The sequence below is a fragment of the Geotrypetes seraphini genome, chromosome 15 (genome assembly GCF_902459505.1).
Source record: "Geotrypetes seraphini chromosome 15, aGeoSer1.1, whole genome shotgun sequence".
Taxonomy (NCBI): Eukaryota; Metazoa; Chordata; class Amphibia; order Gymnophiona; family Dermophiidae; genus Geotrypetes; species Geotrypetes seraphini.
In genome coordinates this window covers 67,901,597-67,920,552 of record NC_047098.1, presented here as the reverse complement: position 1 = coordinate 67,920,552, position 18,956 = coordinate 67,901,597, and the positions used below count along the sequence as shown (strand labels likewise).

The following is an 18,956-nucleotide window of genomic DNA, read 5'->3' as shown; positions in this document are numbered from 1 at the left end:
TCAAGAAGGACATGGCGGTACTTGAGAGAGTCCCAAGGAGAGCAACAAAAATGGTAAAAGGGCTGGAACACTGCTCGTACGCCGAGAGGCTGGATAGGCTGGGGCTCTTCTCTCTGGAGAAAAGGAGACTCAGGGGAGATATGATAGAGACCTTCAAGATCATGAGGGGCATAGAGAGGGTGGCTAGGGACAGATTCTTCAGACTGAAGGGGACAGCAAATACGAGGGGGCATTCTGAGAAACTGAAGGGAGACAGGTTCAAAACAAATGCAAGGAAGTTCTTTTTCACCCAAAGGGTAGTGGACACTTGGAATGCGCTACCGGAGGAAGTGATCAGGCAGAGTACGGTACAGGGATTCAAGCAGGGATTGGATGGATTCCTGAGGGATAGAGGGATCGTGGGGTACTGAGTAAACCAACCTGGTCGTGCATGTGCAAGACCGGAGGGCTAGGACTTCGATAGGAGGGCAGAACTTAAATGGGAAACCAAGGTGGCAGGGGAGCCCCTTCTGATGATTCAGACAGGCCTTGACCTGTTTTTGGCCACCGCGGGAGCGGACTGCTGGGCAGGATGGACCTGTGGTCTGACCCGGCAGAGGCACTGCTTATGTTCTTATGTTCTTATCATACTAGGTTAAACTTTAATTTTTGGTGGAATTCATTATGCCACATATATAGAATGGAAAGATCAATAGCGATACAAAATGGAAATTATAATAATTTTATTAAAATTTGGGAGCCATTAACGTCTTTTTGTCATGATTAAATGCCATTTTCCTATTAGTCAGACATCATATAGTAATAGGAGGGGGGAGGGATACAAATATAGGTTTCTGTACATGAATGAAGGGCTTTGAGGGAGGGTGGGGAGAGGGTTACATTTATATGTTTAGATTATAATGATAAGATATGCAAGTGCCTTGATTTATTGTGTTTATTATGATTATTGTACACTTGATGAAAGATTTTTAAAATGAATAAAGGATTTAAAAAAATAAGACAAAAGTGAATATAAAATATAAACAATAAAAGAAATATTAAAATGCATATGAACAGAACCAAAGCAACAAAATAAAAGTGCAAATTAATAAAACATACCACAAAGCATATCATAGAGCAAAGGATCAATTAAAATGCAATAGAACAAGGTCAGATCACCAAACGGAGGAATAATGGAACATTGCACTATTTATATCCTTTATATTTTTTACATATTTAGTATCTGTTTTATATTATATCTTATTGTTTATATTTTATATTCACACTTGTCTTATTTTCTATTAATGTTTAGTTGTGTCCCCTGAGGAAGGCGTCATTTGGACACCGAAACTAGGATCCTTGTTGGGACTTGTATTTTTTTAATAAAGACAGTTTTACTTGAAAACATAAGAACATAAGCAGTGCCTCCGCCGGGTCAGACCATAGGTCCATCCTGCCCAGCAGTCCGCTCCCGCGGCGGCCCAAAATACTGGGAATCATCATCGATGATAAGTTTTCCTATCACTAACACATAAGTAATACCGTCAAATCTTGCTTTTATAGGCTGCGAATGATTCGCTCGATTTCTAAGTTTCTGGAGCCAAAATCGCTAAATATATTAATTCACTCTTTAATTATTGCTAAACTTGATTACTGTAATTCTTTATTAATAAATATCACGCAAAAAGAAAAGAAGCACTTTCAGATAATCCAGAATACTGCCGTTAAACTCATTCATAACCGTAAAAAATATGATCATGTCACTCCTTTTCTGATTAAATCTCACTGGCTCCCAATTAACCATCGTATTACTTTTAAAATTTTACTCTTAGTATTTAAAATCCTTTCCACTAATGAACCTCAATTCATTAATAAATTACTTATCTCTTATAGCACGTCGCGTTCTCTCCGGTCCATTAATCAAAAGCTCATAGTAGTCCCCTCTTTGAAAGTTATTGGAACTTGACGACATGATATGTTTTCAGTGATGGCTCCGCAACTTTCGAACACTTTGCCTCAGCATGTAAGAGAGGAAAATGATTTAAGTCATTTTAAAAGTAACTTAAAGAGTTTCCTTTTTAAAGATGCTTTTAATCTTTAAATTATGTTCAAATTTTATATTTGTTTTGTTTAAAGTTTTCACTTTTCCCTCCCTAATGTTCTTTCCATTTATGGTTCTCCTTTGTACTTTAAAGCATTAAATTGTAGTTCTGTCCCTTTTTACCTTGTGTATTGATTAGTCTGTAAGTCTATTTGTCTAACTCTAACCCATTATTTTTAAATGGTATGTATAAATATATGCTTATATTTTCTATTAATGTTGTATCTCGCTTAGTAAAGCTAAATAAGCGATCCATCAAACTAAAATAAAACTTGAAACATAGAAGATGACGGCAGATAAGGGCCATAGCCCATCAGGTCTGCCCACTCTACTGACCCACCCCAAGTTTACTATCCTAGGGCCCTTGGCTTAACCCTCTAAGGGATCCCACATGGGCATCCCATTTGCTCTTAAATGTTTGCCTCGATCACCTGCTCATTCCAAGGATCAACCACTCTCGGTGAAGAAATATTTCCTGGTGTCGCCATGAAATTTCCCGCCCCTGAGTTTGAGCGGATACCCTCTTGTGGCTGAGGGTCCTTTGAGAAAGAGAATCTCTTCTTCCATCTCGATACGGCCAGTAATATACTTAAACTTCTCGATCATGTCTCCTCTCTCCCTACCTTCCTCAAGTGAGTACAGCCGCAAATTTTTCAGCCTTTCCTCGTACGATAGATCCTTGAGCCCCGAGACCATCCTGGTGGCCATCCGTTGCACTGACTCTACTCCCAGCACATCTTTTCGGTAGTGTGGCCTCCAGAATTGCACACAGTATTCCAAATGAGGTCTCACCATGATTCTGTATAATGGCATTATGACTTCAGGCTTCTGACTGATGAAACTCCTGCCTAACAACTGTCTTGCCTTAGATGAAGCCTTCTCCACATGATCAGCAGTTTTCATGTCTGCGCTGATGATCACTCCCAAGTCTCGTTCAGTTGAAGTTCTAGCTAAGATCTCACCATTCAAGGTGTAAGTTCTGCACGGATTTCTGCTGCCGAGGTGCATGATCTTACATTTCTTAGCGTTGAAGCCCAGCTGCCAGGTCGAGGACCAAAGCTCCAACAAATGTAGGTCCTGTGTCATACTATCGGGTGAATTGCCGTTTCTCACTATATTGTATAGTTTGGCGTCGTCAGCGAATAATGTTAACTTACCTTGAAGCCCCTGAGTTAGGTTCCCTATGAATATGTTGAAAAGGAGCGGGCCCAAGACTGAGCCCTGCGGTACTCCACTGGTCACCTCCGATGTTTTAGAGAGGGTACTGTTAACTACCACCCTCTGAAGTCTGCCACTCAGCCAGTCATTGATTCATGTAGTTAGTGTTTCTCCCAGCCCCATTGATTTCATCTTGCTCAACAGCCTGTGATGCGGGACACTATCGAAAGCTTTGCTGAAGAGGTTTTGGGGCATGAATTGTAGTGGGTGTTCTATAGCAATTTGGGGTCGCTGAATTCAAAACTGACCTTAATTTTTTGGTATAATCCTCTGATTTTTGGCAAAAGAGCCTTATAATGCAAAAATTAACATTTTTGTTATTTTCTAATGCTTAGAGTAAATGTTATAACAATCTGTGAAATATTAAAACAGTTTGCTTCAAATTAGATTTTTTTCCCCCGATAATCTTAGTAGTGTTAGTGATAAGCACGGGGAAAGGTTTCACCAGGACATTGCTACAATGGAGAAATGATATCAGGGCAGATGCAATTCATCAATGCTGGCTGACTATTGTTGGACATTAATTGATGCTCCTAATCTCGTTTATAAATGCACTTCAACTGCAAAACGATTCTAGAAAATAATATTTATAGGAACTCAAAAATTGGCACAATGCGTTACATTACGATTTTTCATGCTATAAATATTTGCGATTTGCTCAAAAACTATATGTGATAGGAGAAAACTGAGTCTATTTTCATACACAGGAGGTCAAATTCTATAAAGTAAACCTCATTTTCTTCTTGCCCCAGAAAAAAGTCAAAATTTGTTGCGCAATGTAATATGTGCATTATGCCATTAAGGATTACTCATAACTAGTACCTGCAGTACCTAAGGCCCAATCATGATCTCTCTCCTTGTAATCTGTTTACAGTTGTCAATAAAAGGTTTTTTGAGTCAAGAGAAGCAGTGTGAACAAATTTTTGGTATTGAAAAGTCTAGTCCACTGACTTTGGCATCAGACGCATTGGTTTATATGGTTCTATGAGCTGCATTGTTTTCTATGGTTTCATGAGCTGCTTCAGACAGTGGAGACACATTGACATTGACTGTTGATAGCAACTACTAGGACCAGGCATTCTCTGATCCTCTTCAAAGGCTGAGGAAGCATTTGTCATCATCCTCATCTAAATCTAATCTAATCTAATCTAAACCTTAGGTTTGTATACCGCATCATCTCTACATTCGTAAAGCTCGACACAGTCATCTATGCCAAGAGCCTGATACCATGAATCAGGTGGAGGCCAAGAATCATTGGAGAGTGGTATCTAGAGCAGCAAGGCTACGGATGTGTATGTGTGTGTGTTTGTGGACAGAGTGGAGAGTGCCAGGTCTAGGAGTAGCTTACGGTTATAGGTGTTCTTGTTGATTGTTGTATTTCACTGAATTGAAGATGTGTTCCTTTTGATGTTTATTGTATTTTTTCAAAATTCAATAAAAATAATTGGAAAATAAAAGAACAGCGTTGGGCTTTCTTAGCTCCAAGAGGTGGAGAGTGGCTAGTTCATCAAGAATCTAGGCTAGAAGTGAAAGGGCATCATGAAACATTCACTTCTAGGCTATAAGTTTCACAGTTTACTGTATTTTTTGCTCTATAAGACACACCTGACCATAAGACGCACCCTAGATTTAGAGAAGGAAAACAAGAAAAAAAACATTCTGAACCAAATTCTCCCTGCCAGGCTCTGCACCCAACCCCACACTCCTTGATAGGCTTTGTACCCTGTCCCCCTGTCTGGTGGTCTAGTAGCACAGGATGTGCAGGCAGGTAGGGACAGGGTACAAGGCAGGCAGGTAGGGACAGGGCACAAGGAAGGCAGACAGGGCCCCTGTATCTTTTTTTAATCGCAACAGGACCCCCCCCCCTCCCCCCAGGTACCTGGGGCTTTAATTTTGTTATTTGTAATTAAAAATGGTTGCCCCATACTGTTAACAGTATTTTCAGAATACAAAGAATTCAAAAATGGAAAATACTACGCAACACAGAAAATGTTAAAACCTTAAAAAAAATATTTTTAAAAAACCACCTTCAACCAATCCAATGTAGCAAACCATCCTTTTCATGATGAGAATGGCACCATTTTGCGCTCAAGTACCCCATTAGATCACGTCACTTTACCAAAAAAAAAATCCCCCCAAAATCATCAGGTGACCCTGCTAACAGGATCAATATTTTAAAATCATTCGACACTCTTTCCCTTTCACCTTCAAAACAAATGAACAAAAAATGTGACTGATTTCAATGCTAATTCCACCTGTCCCCATCCCATGTATAGTTTAAGGCAAGTTAACAGTATAGTCCTGAAAAATATTTCAATTCTTGCAATTAAAACAAAATAAGCATTATACAAAGCTAAGGCAAAGAAAACTAACATTTAATCACTCATTCTTGCTCCAACACAGAGTAATGACTGTTGAAGGCCAACATGAATAATGCATGGGCCCATTCTATTCTTTTGGTTTGGGGGATAGAGGGAAAAGAGTAGAATGAGACCATGCATTATTCATGTTGGCTCGTACCTGGTTTTAATCACAGCAGGGCACCCCCCCAACCCGTACCTGGTTTTAATCGTGACTGGACGGTTGCGGCAGCGAGAGGCAGAGAGGCGAACAAGGCAGGCGTGAGCTTTTTGCGCACCTGCCTGGTCCTGCGCCGCTGCTTGAATGGCACAGCAGGCCCAGGACTCCCGGTGGTGGGAGAGGGATCCACGCCAAAATAATTGCCGTCGCAGGGCCCAACAGTCAGTTGCCTCCATCAAGGCTGATCCACTGGCTATGTGTTGCACTGGCTGTTGGTCTCGGTTACATGCGTCTCTGGCTCCATCAGCCTCAGGCACCGGCTGCTCTTCTTCACTGGTCTTCACTGCAACCTTGAGCAGAGGGAGAGGCTGGTGGCAGCAACACAAAGACTGCGCCCTTGCTAGTATACTGGGCGTCCCCATAAGCCTCCTCCTCCGTTGACCCACACCCTCCGAGCTCTTCACAATGCACTGCTTTCACCCTGGCAAGCAGAACATCACTGCCCTCCATCACTGCCCAACTCCCTGCTGCCTTGTTCGCCGCTCTGCCACTCGCTGCCGCAGCTGTCCAACAAGGGAAGCATCGCGATTAAAAACAGGTATGGGGAAAGGAGGGAGGGTTATGGTATTCGTTCCATAAGACACACCCTTATTTCCACCCACTTCTTTTGGGGGAAAAAGTGCGTCTTAACGGAGCGAAAACTACAGTAAATTCTAATTTGTGTCTTGTGTACATTTCTTCTCCTGTTCACCTGATTTTTTTTGTCTGTTTCCAGCATTCCACCTTATCACGCAAGTTTGTGGAAGTAATGTCTGAGTACAATGCCACACAGTCAGACTACAGAGAGCGCTGCAAAGGAAGAATTCAAAGGCAACTGGAAATCAGTAAGTGGAATTCTTGATTAGAGCAGTTGGGAATCTTTGCATAGCTAAGTAGAGGGAGAGGCTCTCTGCAAAATCTGAGGAGAGAAAACCACAACTGTGCTTTGGTTTAAAGAAGGGGACAAAAAGTTGACTTAAGAGAAGACAGCTTTGGTTAAAGAAGGGTAAACTAAAGAAGGAAAGAAGGAGGAGCAATAAATGAATGGACGAGGCCTGCCCTAAGTTGAACTAATGAGAATTTGTTTGATTTCTGATGGGAAGGGGGTGAATGGATGCTAAATGCCAAACGTTTATGTAAGATGATGGAGCAAGGGATTTCTTTCAGAGAAACTGATAGAGGTCTGCCACATGATAGGTATTTCCCAGAAATACCAAAAGTGGAGGATTCAGAGGATGCTGTAGTTATAGAAATGTGGAAGTTATTTTCAGGAGAGATATACTGTGGGAGAGATATACTGCTAGTTGGCAATAATTTGTGACAGAGGAGCCAGCTCTGTGGGTACTGCGGATGCTTGATCACCCCCCAATATTGAGTAAACTCAACTGTGTCCAGGGAGGGTAGAGATCGAGAAGAAAAATTTCCCTTGGGTTTAGCACCCCCAATCATACTGAAAAGTTGGCTCCTATGATTTGTTCATTAGGATTTAGTTACTGCCTTTTTGAAGAAATACACTCAGGCAATGTACAGAAAGTATAACCCAGATATAGACAATAAACAAATCCTCTGAAGCAACCCGCTCTACTCTATAACACCTCTGGACATGTCCAGAAATCCTCTTCTGTAATCCGCCTTGAACCGCAAGGTAATGGCGGAATAAAAATTACTAATGTAATGTAATAATTGTATTTCATACATACGCCACCTCCACCTTCTAGTTTAAATGCCTAGAAACGTGGAGCGGCATAATTAAAAAAAAATGTCTAAGTCCATTTTGGGTCTAGAGCGCTAGTCATCCATAGTTGGCAGTGTCTAAAGTCCATTCTCGAGCAATACATCCAAAATATTTTTTTATCAAAAATCATCTACATATACATCCAGCCATTGACCATCTTTATACTACATTCTCGACCAAAACTTCGTCCAAGTCCCAAACGCCCAGACCTTTCTCGCTGTGTGAGGTTGGCCAGGAGAGGAAGTCCTGTTATTCTTAGAATGCCTTCATTTTCAGCATTTACAGATCTCCCTTTCGTGCAATCAGCAAATCCCTGACGAAGCATTTTGTTGCGAAACAGGGGCCCCTGTTGGATATTTTGGAAGAATGTTTTGACTGATAGCTTTTTTCCATAGAGCAGTTTTTCCTGCTTGCTTTACTCCAGGACTACACCTGAATATCAAAGTACTCAGATAAGTGACTTCTATTTTTGACAATTGTTGTTTGAAGAAAAGTAAAAAAATATATAAAACTATAAGAAAATACATAAAACTATAAGAAAATTAGAATAGAGGTTCACGCACTAATTGGGAGTTTTTCTGACCAAGGATATGTCTGCTAGGATTAAATTCTGTTTAAAACTAGCCTGTCTATATGGGAAGCTTAAAGAGCCCCTATTAGACACTGAGGTCTTTTCTCCCTTTTTGTAAGGAAAGGTGATTCTTTTGTCCTGTATTTTTTAGGGTGCAATTTTTTGTGATTTATTTTGGGCATCCTTTTCTTGATTTTTTGGATATTTTAGCTAGAAGTTTACCATCAACATTGATTAGCGAGATAAGCCTGTAGTTTGAAACCAAAGTGGGGTCTTTGTTTGGCTTTATCAAAACGATTGTTAATGATTCTGTACCTGTAATACAACCTTTAGTTAGTTGGTACTGATATAAATTTAATAAATGAGGTTATAGGGTAATTTGAAATGATTTATAAAACTCTACTGTGAAACCATCACCACCTGGAGCGGATCCAACTCTAAGAGATTTCAAAGCTATTTCTAATTCTTTTAGTGATATAGGCTCTTCCAAACTTCTTTTTATATGTTCAGGAACCTTTGGTCCAATAATTAGATTCAAAAATTCTAAACCATCTTTTTTCCTATCTTCATAAGGCTCAGAAAAATATAGGTCTTTATAAAAATTTAGAAATTGACTTAAGATATTTCCAATTTGAGTATGTGTAACTCCTTTCTCATCCTTTATTGCAATAATTTTTGTCCTGCTTTTCTTTGTTGTAAGATAATTTGCCAATAATCTTCCCGCCTTATTTGAACTTCCATAATACAGAGAACTTCTTCATCTTTAAGAACATAAGAATTGCCGCTACTGGGTCAGACCAGTGGTCCATCCTGCCCATCAGTCCACTGATGCAGCGGCCCTCAGGTCAAAGACCAGTGCTCTAAATGAGTCCAGCCTCACCTGCGTACGTTCCAGTTTAGCAGGAACTTGTCCAACTTTGTCTTGAATCCCTTTAGGGTGTTTTCCCCTATAACAGATTCCGGAAGAGCGTTCCAGTTTTCTACCACTCTGGGTGAAGAAGAACTTTCTTACATTTGTACAGAATTTATCCCCTTTCAACTTTAGAGAGTGCCCTCTTGTTCTCCCTACCTTGGCGAGGGTGAACAATCTGTGTTTATCTGCTAAGTCTATTCCCGTCAGTATTTTGAATGATTTGATCATGTCACCTCTCAGTCTCCTCTTTTCAAGGGAAAAAAGGCCCAGTTTCTTCAATCTCTCATTGTACGGCAACTCCTCCAGCCTCTTAACCATTTTAGTTGCCCTTCTCTGGACCCTTTTGTGTAGTACCGTGTCCTTCTTCATGTATGGCGACCAGTATTCCAGGTAAGGGCTCACCATGGCCCGATACAGTGGCATGATAACGTTCTCCGATCTGTTTGTGATTCCCTTCTTAATCATTTCCAGCATTCTGTTTGCCCTTTTCGCCACCGCCGCCACACATTGCACAGAAGGCTTCATCGACTTATTGATCAGAACTCCCAGGTCTCTTTCCTGGGAGGTCTCTCCAAGTACCGCCCCGGACATCCTGTATTCGTGCATGAGATCAACTTTAGAAAAAGTTTGAAAACGTATCTATTTAAGAAATTTCTAGTGGATAGCTGAAAGAAGATGCCTCTTAGGGAATCTCTCTAATTGATTGATGAATTTTAATATTTACTTCTTTTGTAATTTCATCACTTTACCACCATTGTATTATTACTTAAAGTTTGTTAACCGGGTCGAGTCCCCTATGGAAATGGCCTGGTATATAAGTCTGAAGATTAGATTAGATTAGATTAAAGCACCACAGTCTTGTTTATTTGGTTCTCTATATATGAGCAGTGATCCTGGGTTGGGTGGGGTGAGGGGTGGGTGGGAGGGACTATAAGTCTTACCCTTTTTCCTATAAGAAGGAAGAGGAAATATGATTTAGCAGAAGACAGAGATTTTTTTATCAGCTTCTATATATTCCACCCCTTCACTTTTGAGTCTCACAATGCCACTTTTGTACTTTTTCCTATCACTGATATATCTAAAAAATGCTTTGTCTCCCCGTTTTACCGTTTCAGATATTTTTTTTCTTCCATTTCTATCTTTGCTTTCCTGACTTCTCAACCAGCCTCTCTTAACATTTCCAGATATTTTTTGTCTGTCAAGAACATAAGAATAGCCTTACTGGGTCAGACCAATGGTTCATCAAGCCCAGTAGCCCATTCTCACGGTGTCCAATCCAGGTCACTAATAACTGGCCAAAACCCAAGGAGTAGCAATATTCCATGCTACCAATACAGGGCAAGAAGTGGCTTCCCCCGTATCTTTCTCAATAACAGACTATGGACTTTTCTCCAAAAACTTGTCCAAACCTTTCTTAAAACCTTTCTTAAAACCATCCTCTGGCAATGTGTTCCAGAGCTTATCTATTCTCTGAGTGAAAATTTTTTTTCTACAATTGGTTTTAAAAGTATTTCCCTGTAACTTTGAGTGCCCCCTAGTCTATGTAATTTTTGACGGAGTAAAAAATCAATCCACTTGTACCCGCTCTACTCCACTCAGGATTTTGTAGACTTCAATCATATCTCCCCTCAGCTGTCTCTTTTCCAAGTGAAGAGCCCTACCCATTTAGTCTTTCCTCATAAGAGAGGAGTTCCAAAGGAGCCCTTCGCAGCAAACCTCCGGCGGCGATAGCGGCACCACATCTGGTGCAAACTACAATCGAGGGAGTGTTAGCCCGCTCGAGTGAATCTTCGGGGGCTACTTCAGGGGTAAGCCCGAATACATCGGGCGAACTCAGCCAGCACATTCGGGCGTTGTTGAGCCCGGAGCAGAGGCAGCCACCACCACAACCCGGAAGCAGTGCAGAGTCGGGAGTTCCTGAGGTAACGATGACCCTGGAAGGCACATCGATCCCCAGAGAAGGAGGACAGCCAGCTCCAATTCTATCGGGAGCTGAAGAAGCCAGAGAACAGCAGCAGTTTTCCCACACTGCAGAGGAGGTGAGAGGAGCTTCGGTAGGAAGCAACATCAACTTTGGGGTGTTGGAGAAGCCTAAGGAAATAAATATGAAGGCTTTATGGCAGGCCATATCAGTTATGGACGCTAACCTCAAATTGTCCTTTTCCACTTTAAAAATTGATTATGGGACTATTCACTCTAAAGTGGAGCAACAGGGCTTGGTCCTTAAAGATTAAGTGAGAAATTAGAAAAACAGGAGTCAAGAATATCCGAAATGAAAACTGGATTTGGAATTGGTAAAAGAAAGATCATTTACTGCCAGGAAAATGGAAAGTTTTGAGAACCAACTAAGGAAAAATAATCTGAGACTCCTAAATTTTCCTAAATGTCCCTTAATTTCACCAATGGAGATGGCAAGAAAGTATTTTAAGGAAATTTTGCTAATTCCTACAGAAAGTTTGCCACCAATTGTTAGAGCCAATTATCTTCAAGTAAAGAAACCTGTGGAAGTTTCCACTCCTAATGAGATTCAAGGGACAAATAATGACAACATGAACTTAACGACGTTTCTGGAGAACTGGAGAGGTTATAACGGAAAGGAAAACCCTGTTAATAACTCTTGCTTTAGAAAGTGATAGAGAATATATACTACGCTTGTTTTTTCATCATATTAATGATCAATTTTTAGGTTCTAATGTTCAAATATTTCCTGATATGTCATTGAGATCTCAGAGGCGTAGGAAGGAATTCTTGGCATTACGGCCAAGAGTCCTAGCCTTGGGAGCAAATTTTATGTTGAAATTTCCTGTAAAATGTTTTGTTTCACATCAGAATAAGAATTACTTATTTTTTGTGCCTAAATAATTGATAGGATTTATAGAATCTAAAGAGCATGTAGTGCCTGTAACTGAAAATGAGTAACTTGCCATGAATGGCTGTAGCACCACAGAAAAATGCCGCTTTCTAAGTTGGATAAGATTTGTTTTATTTCTTATTTTTATTTTTTCTTAAGTCTCTCTCCAAAAGTTGTGGACTAAATAATTTGAATTATTATTGAGTAACCAAAAACACTGTATTAAGTGGATTTGGGGTTATAGATTTTTCTTATAATATTCTTTGTAATCTGTGTACAAGTATGATTATTGCTTGTTTGTATTAATTAAATTGAATAAAAAAATAATAAAAAAAAAAAAAAAGAGAGGAGTTCCATCCCCTTTACCATCTTGGTTGCTCTTCTTTGAAACTTTTCTAGCGCCACTATAGCTTTCTTGAGATAAGACCAGAATTGAACGCGATACTCCAGATGAGGTCGCCCCATGGAGCGATACAGGGGCATTATAACATTCTTAGTCTTGTTAACCATCCCTTCTTTAATAATTCCTAGTATCCTATTTACTTTTTTAGCCACCGCTGCACATTGGGTGGAAAATTTCATCGTATTGTCTACGATGTCACCCAGATCCTTTCTTTGGGTGCTAATCCCCAAGGTGGACCGTAGCATCCGGTAACTGTGATTCAGGTTATTCTTCCCAATGAGCATCATTTTGCATTTGTGCACATTAAATTTCATCTGCCATTTGGACGCCTAGTCTTCCAATCTCCTGAGGTCCACCTGCAATTTTTCACAATCCACATGCATTTTAACATCTTAGAACAGTTTAGTGTCATTTGCAAATTTAATCATTTCACTTTTTCCAATTTCCAGATCACTTATAAATAAGTTAAATAGCACTGGTCCCAGTACAGTCCCCTGCGGCATTCCACTGTTTACTCTGCTTCATTGAGAAAAATGACCATTTAACCTTACCCTCTATTTTCAATCCAATAACCAATTCCTAATCCACAACTGAACTTTGGCACCTATCCCATGACACTTTAAATTTCTCAGGAGCCTCTCATGAGGAACTTTATCTAAAGCTTTCTGAAAATCTAGATACACTATATCAACCGGCTCACCTTTATCCACATGTTTATTCACGCACCTTCAAAGAAGTCAAGCAAATTTGTGAGTCAAGATCTCCCTTGGCTGAACCCATGCTGACTCTGTCTCATTAAATCATGTTTGTCTTCGTGTTCCACAATTTTATTTTTTTATAATTGTTTCTACCATTTTGCCTGGCACTGAAGTGAGGTTTACTGGTCTATAATTTCCCGGATCTCCCCTGGAGCCCTTTTTAAAAATCAGCATAACATTGGCCACCCTCCAATCTTCAGGTACTACAGACTATTTTAGCGACAGGTTACAGATCACTAACAGCAGGACAGCAATTGCATTTTTGTATACCATCCGGTCCTGGCGATTTATCACTTTTTAACTTGTCGGTTTGGCTTAGCACATCTTTCAGATTCACTGAGATTTCTTTCAGTTCCTCTGCATCATCAGCCTTGAAAACCATTTCCACTATCTTTTGTAGTTTACCTTCTCAGATGGTACTTTTGAGAACCAAAGTGGCCTTTTTTTCCTCTTACCTTTATTTACTTTCCTCACAAAAAGATTTGTCGCCCTTATAATAATGCCTTTCAGTTTTGCCCACTGCATTTCTACTCCTTCCAGATGCTCCCATCCAGATAATTCCTTGACGTAATCCCCCATACAAACAAAGTTAGTTTATTTTTAAAGACTAGAACCTTTGCTTTTGAATGAGCCCTTTCTATACCCGTCTTAATATTAAACTCTACCATGGATGCCAAATGATCACCCACTGTAACATCAGAAACACTTTCTCCGTTTGTAAGCACTAAGTCCAGTATGACCCTTTTGCCTCGTGGGTTCCATTACCCACTGCTTTGTTTTCATCCATCATTTGCATTATCCACAAATTTAGCTTCTTTTTTATTCTTTTCCTTCACATTATGAACCACAGATATTGTTTTGGAACTTTTAAGTGTGGCTTCACAAACATACTGATGAATATCTTCCTCTTTGTGCTGGATTGTTGATGCATTAACATTAAACTTGCTGCAATAAAGCCTGTCTAACATACATATTTTGTCACTAAGGCTCAGACTCTCAAAACTTTAACATTGTCGCTAAACTGTTTTCCGGCAGTTTAACCTGTGCACAGTTTAGCGATGGATTATCAAAACAGATTATCTCCGGCTTTAGCGAGGTTTTTAGCAGTCTCCAACACTGACATACAAATGGACTCTTCAACATTGAAATGAGCCCTCTGGTGGATTCTTAAAAAATGCCAAACCATTTTCAAAAAGCGGCATCGGCTTTTGACGATTAAAAAAAGCGACTGGTTCAGGGGTGCCGGTCAGTGCTAAAGCCTATGTTGTGATGCAAAGGGAGAGATGCCCATCTCTCCGCTGCATCACAACACCCCTAACCCTCCTGCAACAGGAGAGATGCCTACTCTCTCTTGCTGCACTAACCTCCTTGATCCGACCACCCCCTGGCAGCAAGAGAGATGCCCACTCTCTCCTGCTGCACTGCTGCGACCTGACTGACCTCCCTCCCCCCAACAGCAGGAGAGATGCCCATTCTCTGCTGCTGAACTAACCCCCTCACCCTACCGACCTTCCCCCCCCCCCCCCGGCAGCAGGAGAGATGCCCACTCTTTCTTGTTGCACTAACTACCTACCGATACCTGACAAGTGACCCCCCTTCCCCATCTCCACCGTCCCTATCCCTTTACCTCAATTGAAGAGCCGGAGGGACCTGTACACCCTCATCAGAACTGCTGCTGCGTCGTCTAAATGGGAATTTCCCTCCCCATTGCATCCTGGGATGCACTGGGGAGGGGAATTCTCATTTAGACGACGCAGCAGCAGCTCCGATGAGGGTATACAGGTCCCTCTGACTCTTCGATTGAGGTAAGTGGGAGAGGGATGGTGGAGATGGGGGAGAGGGATCACTTGCTGAATCATGGTGGGTAGTTAGTGCAGCAGGAGGGAGTGGGCATATCTCCTGCTGCTGGGGGTGGTGGTGAGGGGGGTAGTTCTGCAGGAGAGATTGAGCATCTCTCCTGCTGTCAGAGGGAGGGAGGTTGGTCGGGTTGCAGCAGTGCAGCAAGAGAGAGTGGGCATCTCTCCTGCTGCAGGAGGGTTAGGGGTGTTGTGATGCAGTGGAGATCTTTCCTGCTGCATCACAACACAGGTGCAGCCGGAGAATGCAGGCATCTCTTCCACTGTTGTTGTGTTTTTGTTTTGGGGTGGTTTTTGGTTGTTTTTTAGGTGGTGTTGATAGCAGTATTTTTTTCTGTGCATGCAAATTAGGAAATTTTTGCTGCTGTCCATGAATGCGTGATTTTTTTAAAGAATGTCTCGGGTTTTTGGATTCGGTATCTAAACGGCTGCATTAACAGACAGTCACTTTTTAACGCAGGTTTTGGAAAATCCTGCTCTTGGACACATATTTATGATTTTTTTTCTTTTAGGATTTGTTGCTTGCAACTCACTCCCTGGACGCTTGGTGGCCATTTCTAGAAGCAAACTAAAAACATGAAAGCAAAAGAAGGCTGTTTTGAAATGCATGAACAAAACAGTGTGAATGGCAACTTGTGAGCTTTATTCACACCTCTGTGAAATAGCGAATACTGATCATGCAAATAGAATGCACTGTATCACATAGGCTTTTCAGTTATTGCATGTTAATTTTTACAGTGAACATATGCTAATTTTACTGCATTTTCTTTAGCATTCTCCAGACCTGTATAGGATCTTACAAGCGAGTATATATCTCATCATGACCAGCAGGTAGAGACTGAGACAAAACTTTGGAACTATACATAACATGTGACCCTTCCCTAATTATCTCAGTCTTCTCTGTCTCCAGGAGGTGTGGTGAGCTGTACCCATCTCCTTTGATAGGGCTATTGGAATTTGTTTAGGAATTTTTTGTACCTTTTTGATGCCGGATTGAGCTTGGGTGGACCCTGTTTGGGAGTCCATCTGACCTCAGAGGTGTCAAACCCGGTGGGTGTTGAGTGGGGTACCCTCCCCCCTTTCTTCCACCTCCCCAATATTTTTCTAGCGGTACCTCAACAGTAAGCCTTATCCTCTGGTAGTAAGGCATATTGTTCAGATAGCCAGTGGAGTCTGTTCTGTAAAAAAAAAAAAAAAAATCCTGAGGTAGTGCCGGTCTGAAGGATTGCTTTCCCTTTAAATTTACTGTATTTCTCAAATAACCAGCACTTTTTTCCTAGCTAGGTCACGTATGGAGCAATGAGCACTTCACAGGGGAAGAAGTGCTCATTTTGCTCCAGACGTGAGGCATTCATGGCCGGCCTGTGCAAGCGGGGCTCCGTCGGCAGTGGCTTCAGGTGTCCAGAGCTCCCCGCCGCTGGTACCTCGTGAGTCGGCAGGGAGCAGTGGGGAAGCCTGGTCTTCCCCCACTGCCCACAGAGGGTTTTCCTCAGCCACCGACAGTGAGGGTAAAAAGGATTTCCTTACTGCCGGTTTGGCTGGGGACTCCCTCTCAGCTATTTCTAAATCAGCTGATGCCGGCTTGCTTGTTTTAACGGCTCTGACTGTTCAGGCTTTCCAGCCACATCAGGCCCTGGAGGGTTTATTTTTGGTGGGAACTTTGCCATTTTTGACCAATAAACCCTCCATTAGTTCTGCCACCTCAGATGACCTTCCCCCTCTCTTGGAAAAACATGGGCAGGTTTCTGCTGGGACCCCTGCTCAGGCAGGCGGTCCCATGGGGCCTCCAGGGGCTTTTCCCCCTGATTTATTTTTTAATTTATGCAGAGCTTATTTTCAGGCAGCCGGGGGTTTTCCAGTTGGCCCGGGGGTTTTTGGGGAGGTTGTGCCCCCCGCACCCCCTGCGGCTTTGCTCCCTTCTTTCACGTCCCCTCCTCCTCCTCCCTCATCCAAGCACCCGCGGGTGGCTTGGGACGAAGACTTGTGGTCTGAGGAGCGTGCAGATTTCGATGAGGACCTGGACCCTTGTGGGAGACACCCAGGATCCTCTTGAGGGGATGGCCACTGGTAGCGGGGCCTCGTTTTTTCAGACTACCGGCGAGGAGGTGTCCGTGGTACGCCTTTTTCACAGAGATGAGCTCCTACTTTTGATTCAGCAGGTCTCGGTTTTAAGTTTTGAGGCGACGCCACCTGAGACCCCGCAGGTGGGGGACCCCCTTCGGGGGATCCGCCAGGTGTCCCGCTCTTTTCCTATGCATCAGGATATTTGGGATATTGTTCTGGCGCAGTAGAATTCGCCGTAGGAGCCGTTTCGGTTTTCGCGCTCCATGGCTCGTTTGTATCCCATCCCGGAGGTGGATAGGACTACCTTGAAGTCGCCAGTGGTCTCAGCTATTTTAAAGCGGCATACTGTGCCCATAGAGGGCAGTTCTGCCTTACGTGATTCTGAGGAGCATAAATTGGAGGCTCTCCTTAAACAGAATTTTAATGTGTCTGCCTTGGGGGTCCAGGCGGCTATTTGTGGAGGGCTTGTGGCTCACACTGTGTTCCGGTGGGCTGAGTGTATTCTTGACCGTGAGTCTGATGATTAGTCCTTGGTGGTTCAAGAGGTCACGAAGATTGAAATGGCGGCCTTGTTCCTCTCCAATGCCCTCTATGACTTGGTGCAGTTCTCTGCCAAGTTTATGGCTTTTGGGGTGGCTGTGCTTCATATCTTGTGGCTGTGCACTTGGTCGTCAGATGCGGCATCCAAGACTAAACTCACAAAATTTCCCTTTTGGCATGTTCCTTCCTTTCTGCCAAGGTAGTTTCTCCTTTTCATGTCAATCAGTCTGTGGTCCTCCCCGTCCTGGGTAGTCAGGCAGGTTCTTCTGAGCAGAAACAGTTGCGCAAATTGGATGTTAGTTGGGTCTTGTGGAGGACCCAGAAGATCAGGAAATCAGATCATCTTTTTGTCCTTCTAGTGGGTCCTCGTAGGGGAGATGGCACTTCCAAGGCTACCATTGTGCGCTGGATCAAGGAGACTATTGCTTCCGCTTATCTTCTTCAGAAAAAGACTGTTCCAGAATTTCTCAAGGCTCATTCTACTCGCAGTCAGGCAGCTTCTTGGGCTGAGTCTTCCCTGGTGCCTCCTGTGGATATTTGTAAGGCGGCGGTCTGGTCTTCTCTACATTCCTTTGTCATACACTACCGTGTGGACGTTCAGGCAAGTCAAGATGTGGTGTTCGGTGTCCGTGTTTTGGTGTCAGCCCTTCGGGGGTCCCACCCATGATGGGGACTGCTTTTGTGCGTCCCACTTGTAAGATCCTATACTGGTCTGGAGAGTGCTAAAGAAGGAGAAATTAGGTTCTTACCTGCTAATTTACTTTATTTTAGCTTCTCCAGACTGGTATAAGACCCCATCCTGTCTATTGTCCTGTTTTTGCATGCAGATTTTCATTTTTCGGTTGGTTTCTAGTATTTTTCTAGGGCCAGGGAGATTAAGAACAGCGTCTGTGGCTTGGCTGGCAAGCTGTGGGGACCTTTGCTATTTGCATTTGTTCCTTTGCATTTTCCAACAGCGTTCCTATTTTTCTTTGTTGATACTCCTGTTCGGAGTCCTGTTTGTTTTCTGTATATAGTTCTTAGTTCTGCTTGGCTATTTGGCAGACTGAGGTAATTAGGGAGGGGGGTCACATGATATTTACAGTTCCAAAGTTTTGTCTGTCTCCACCTGCTGTCATGATGAGATATATATCCGCTTGCAATATCCTATACTGGTGTGGAGAAGCTCAAAGAAAGTAAATTAGCAGGTAAGAACCTAATTTCTCCTTACTAGACAGGTTCCATTAAGTTGTATCTCAGTGGTATACTCTACCATAGAGTGCACCTTTCTTGATAACACCACTTTACAGCCAAATGAAGGATGCACAGGAACATAAGGCTGAGAAGAAACATTGAAAATACAGTAGTCAGTAATATTTTATATCTTGTTAAAGCATTACCACTCAGTATCTGCATTGCAGTATTAGAG

General features: G+C 42.3%; 1 protein-coding gene across 1 annotated transcript in view; it reads left to right on the top strand.

The window, feature by feature from the left end:
- The window catches only part of STX1A (syntaxin 1A), a 145,248-nt gene that overhangs the window by 89,440 nt on the left and 36,852 nt on the right, over positions 1–18,956 (top strand). The window contains exon 6 of the mRNA XM_033921657.1: positions 6,594–6,702. Coding sequence (XP_033777548.1) covers positions 6,594–6,702 — 109 coding nt within the window. The remainder of the gene's footprint in view (positions 1–6,593; positions 6,703–18,956) is intronic.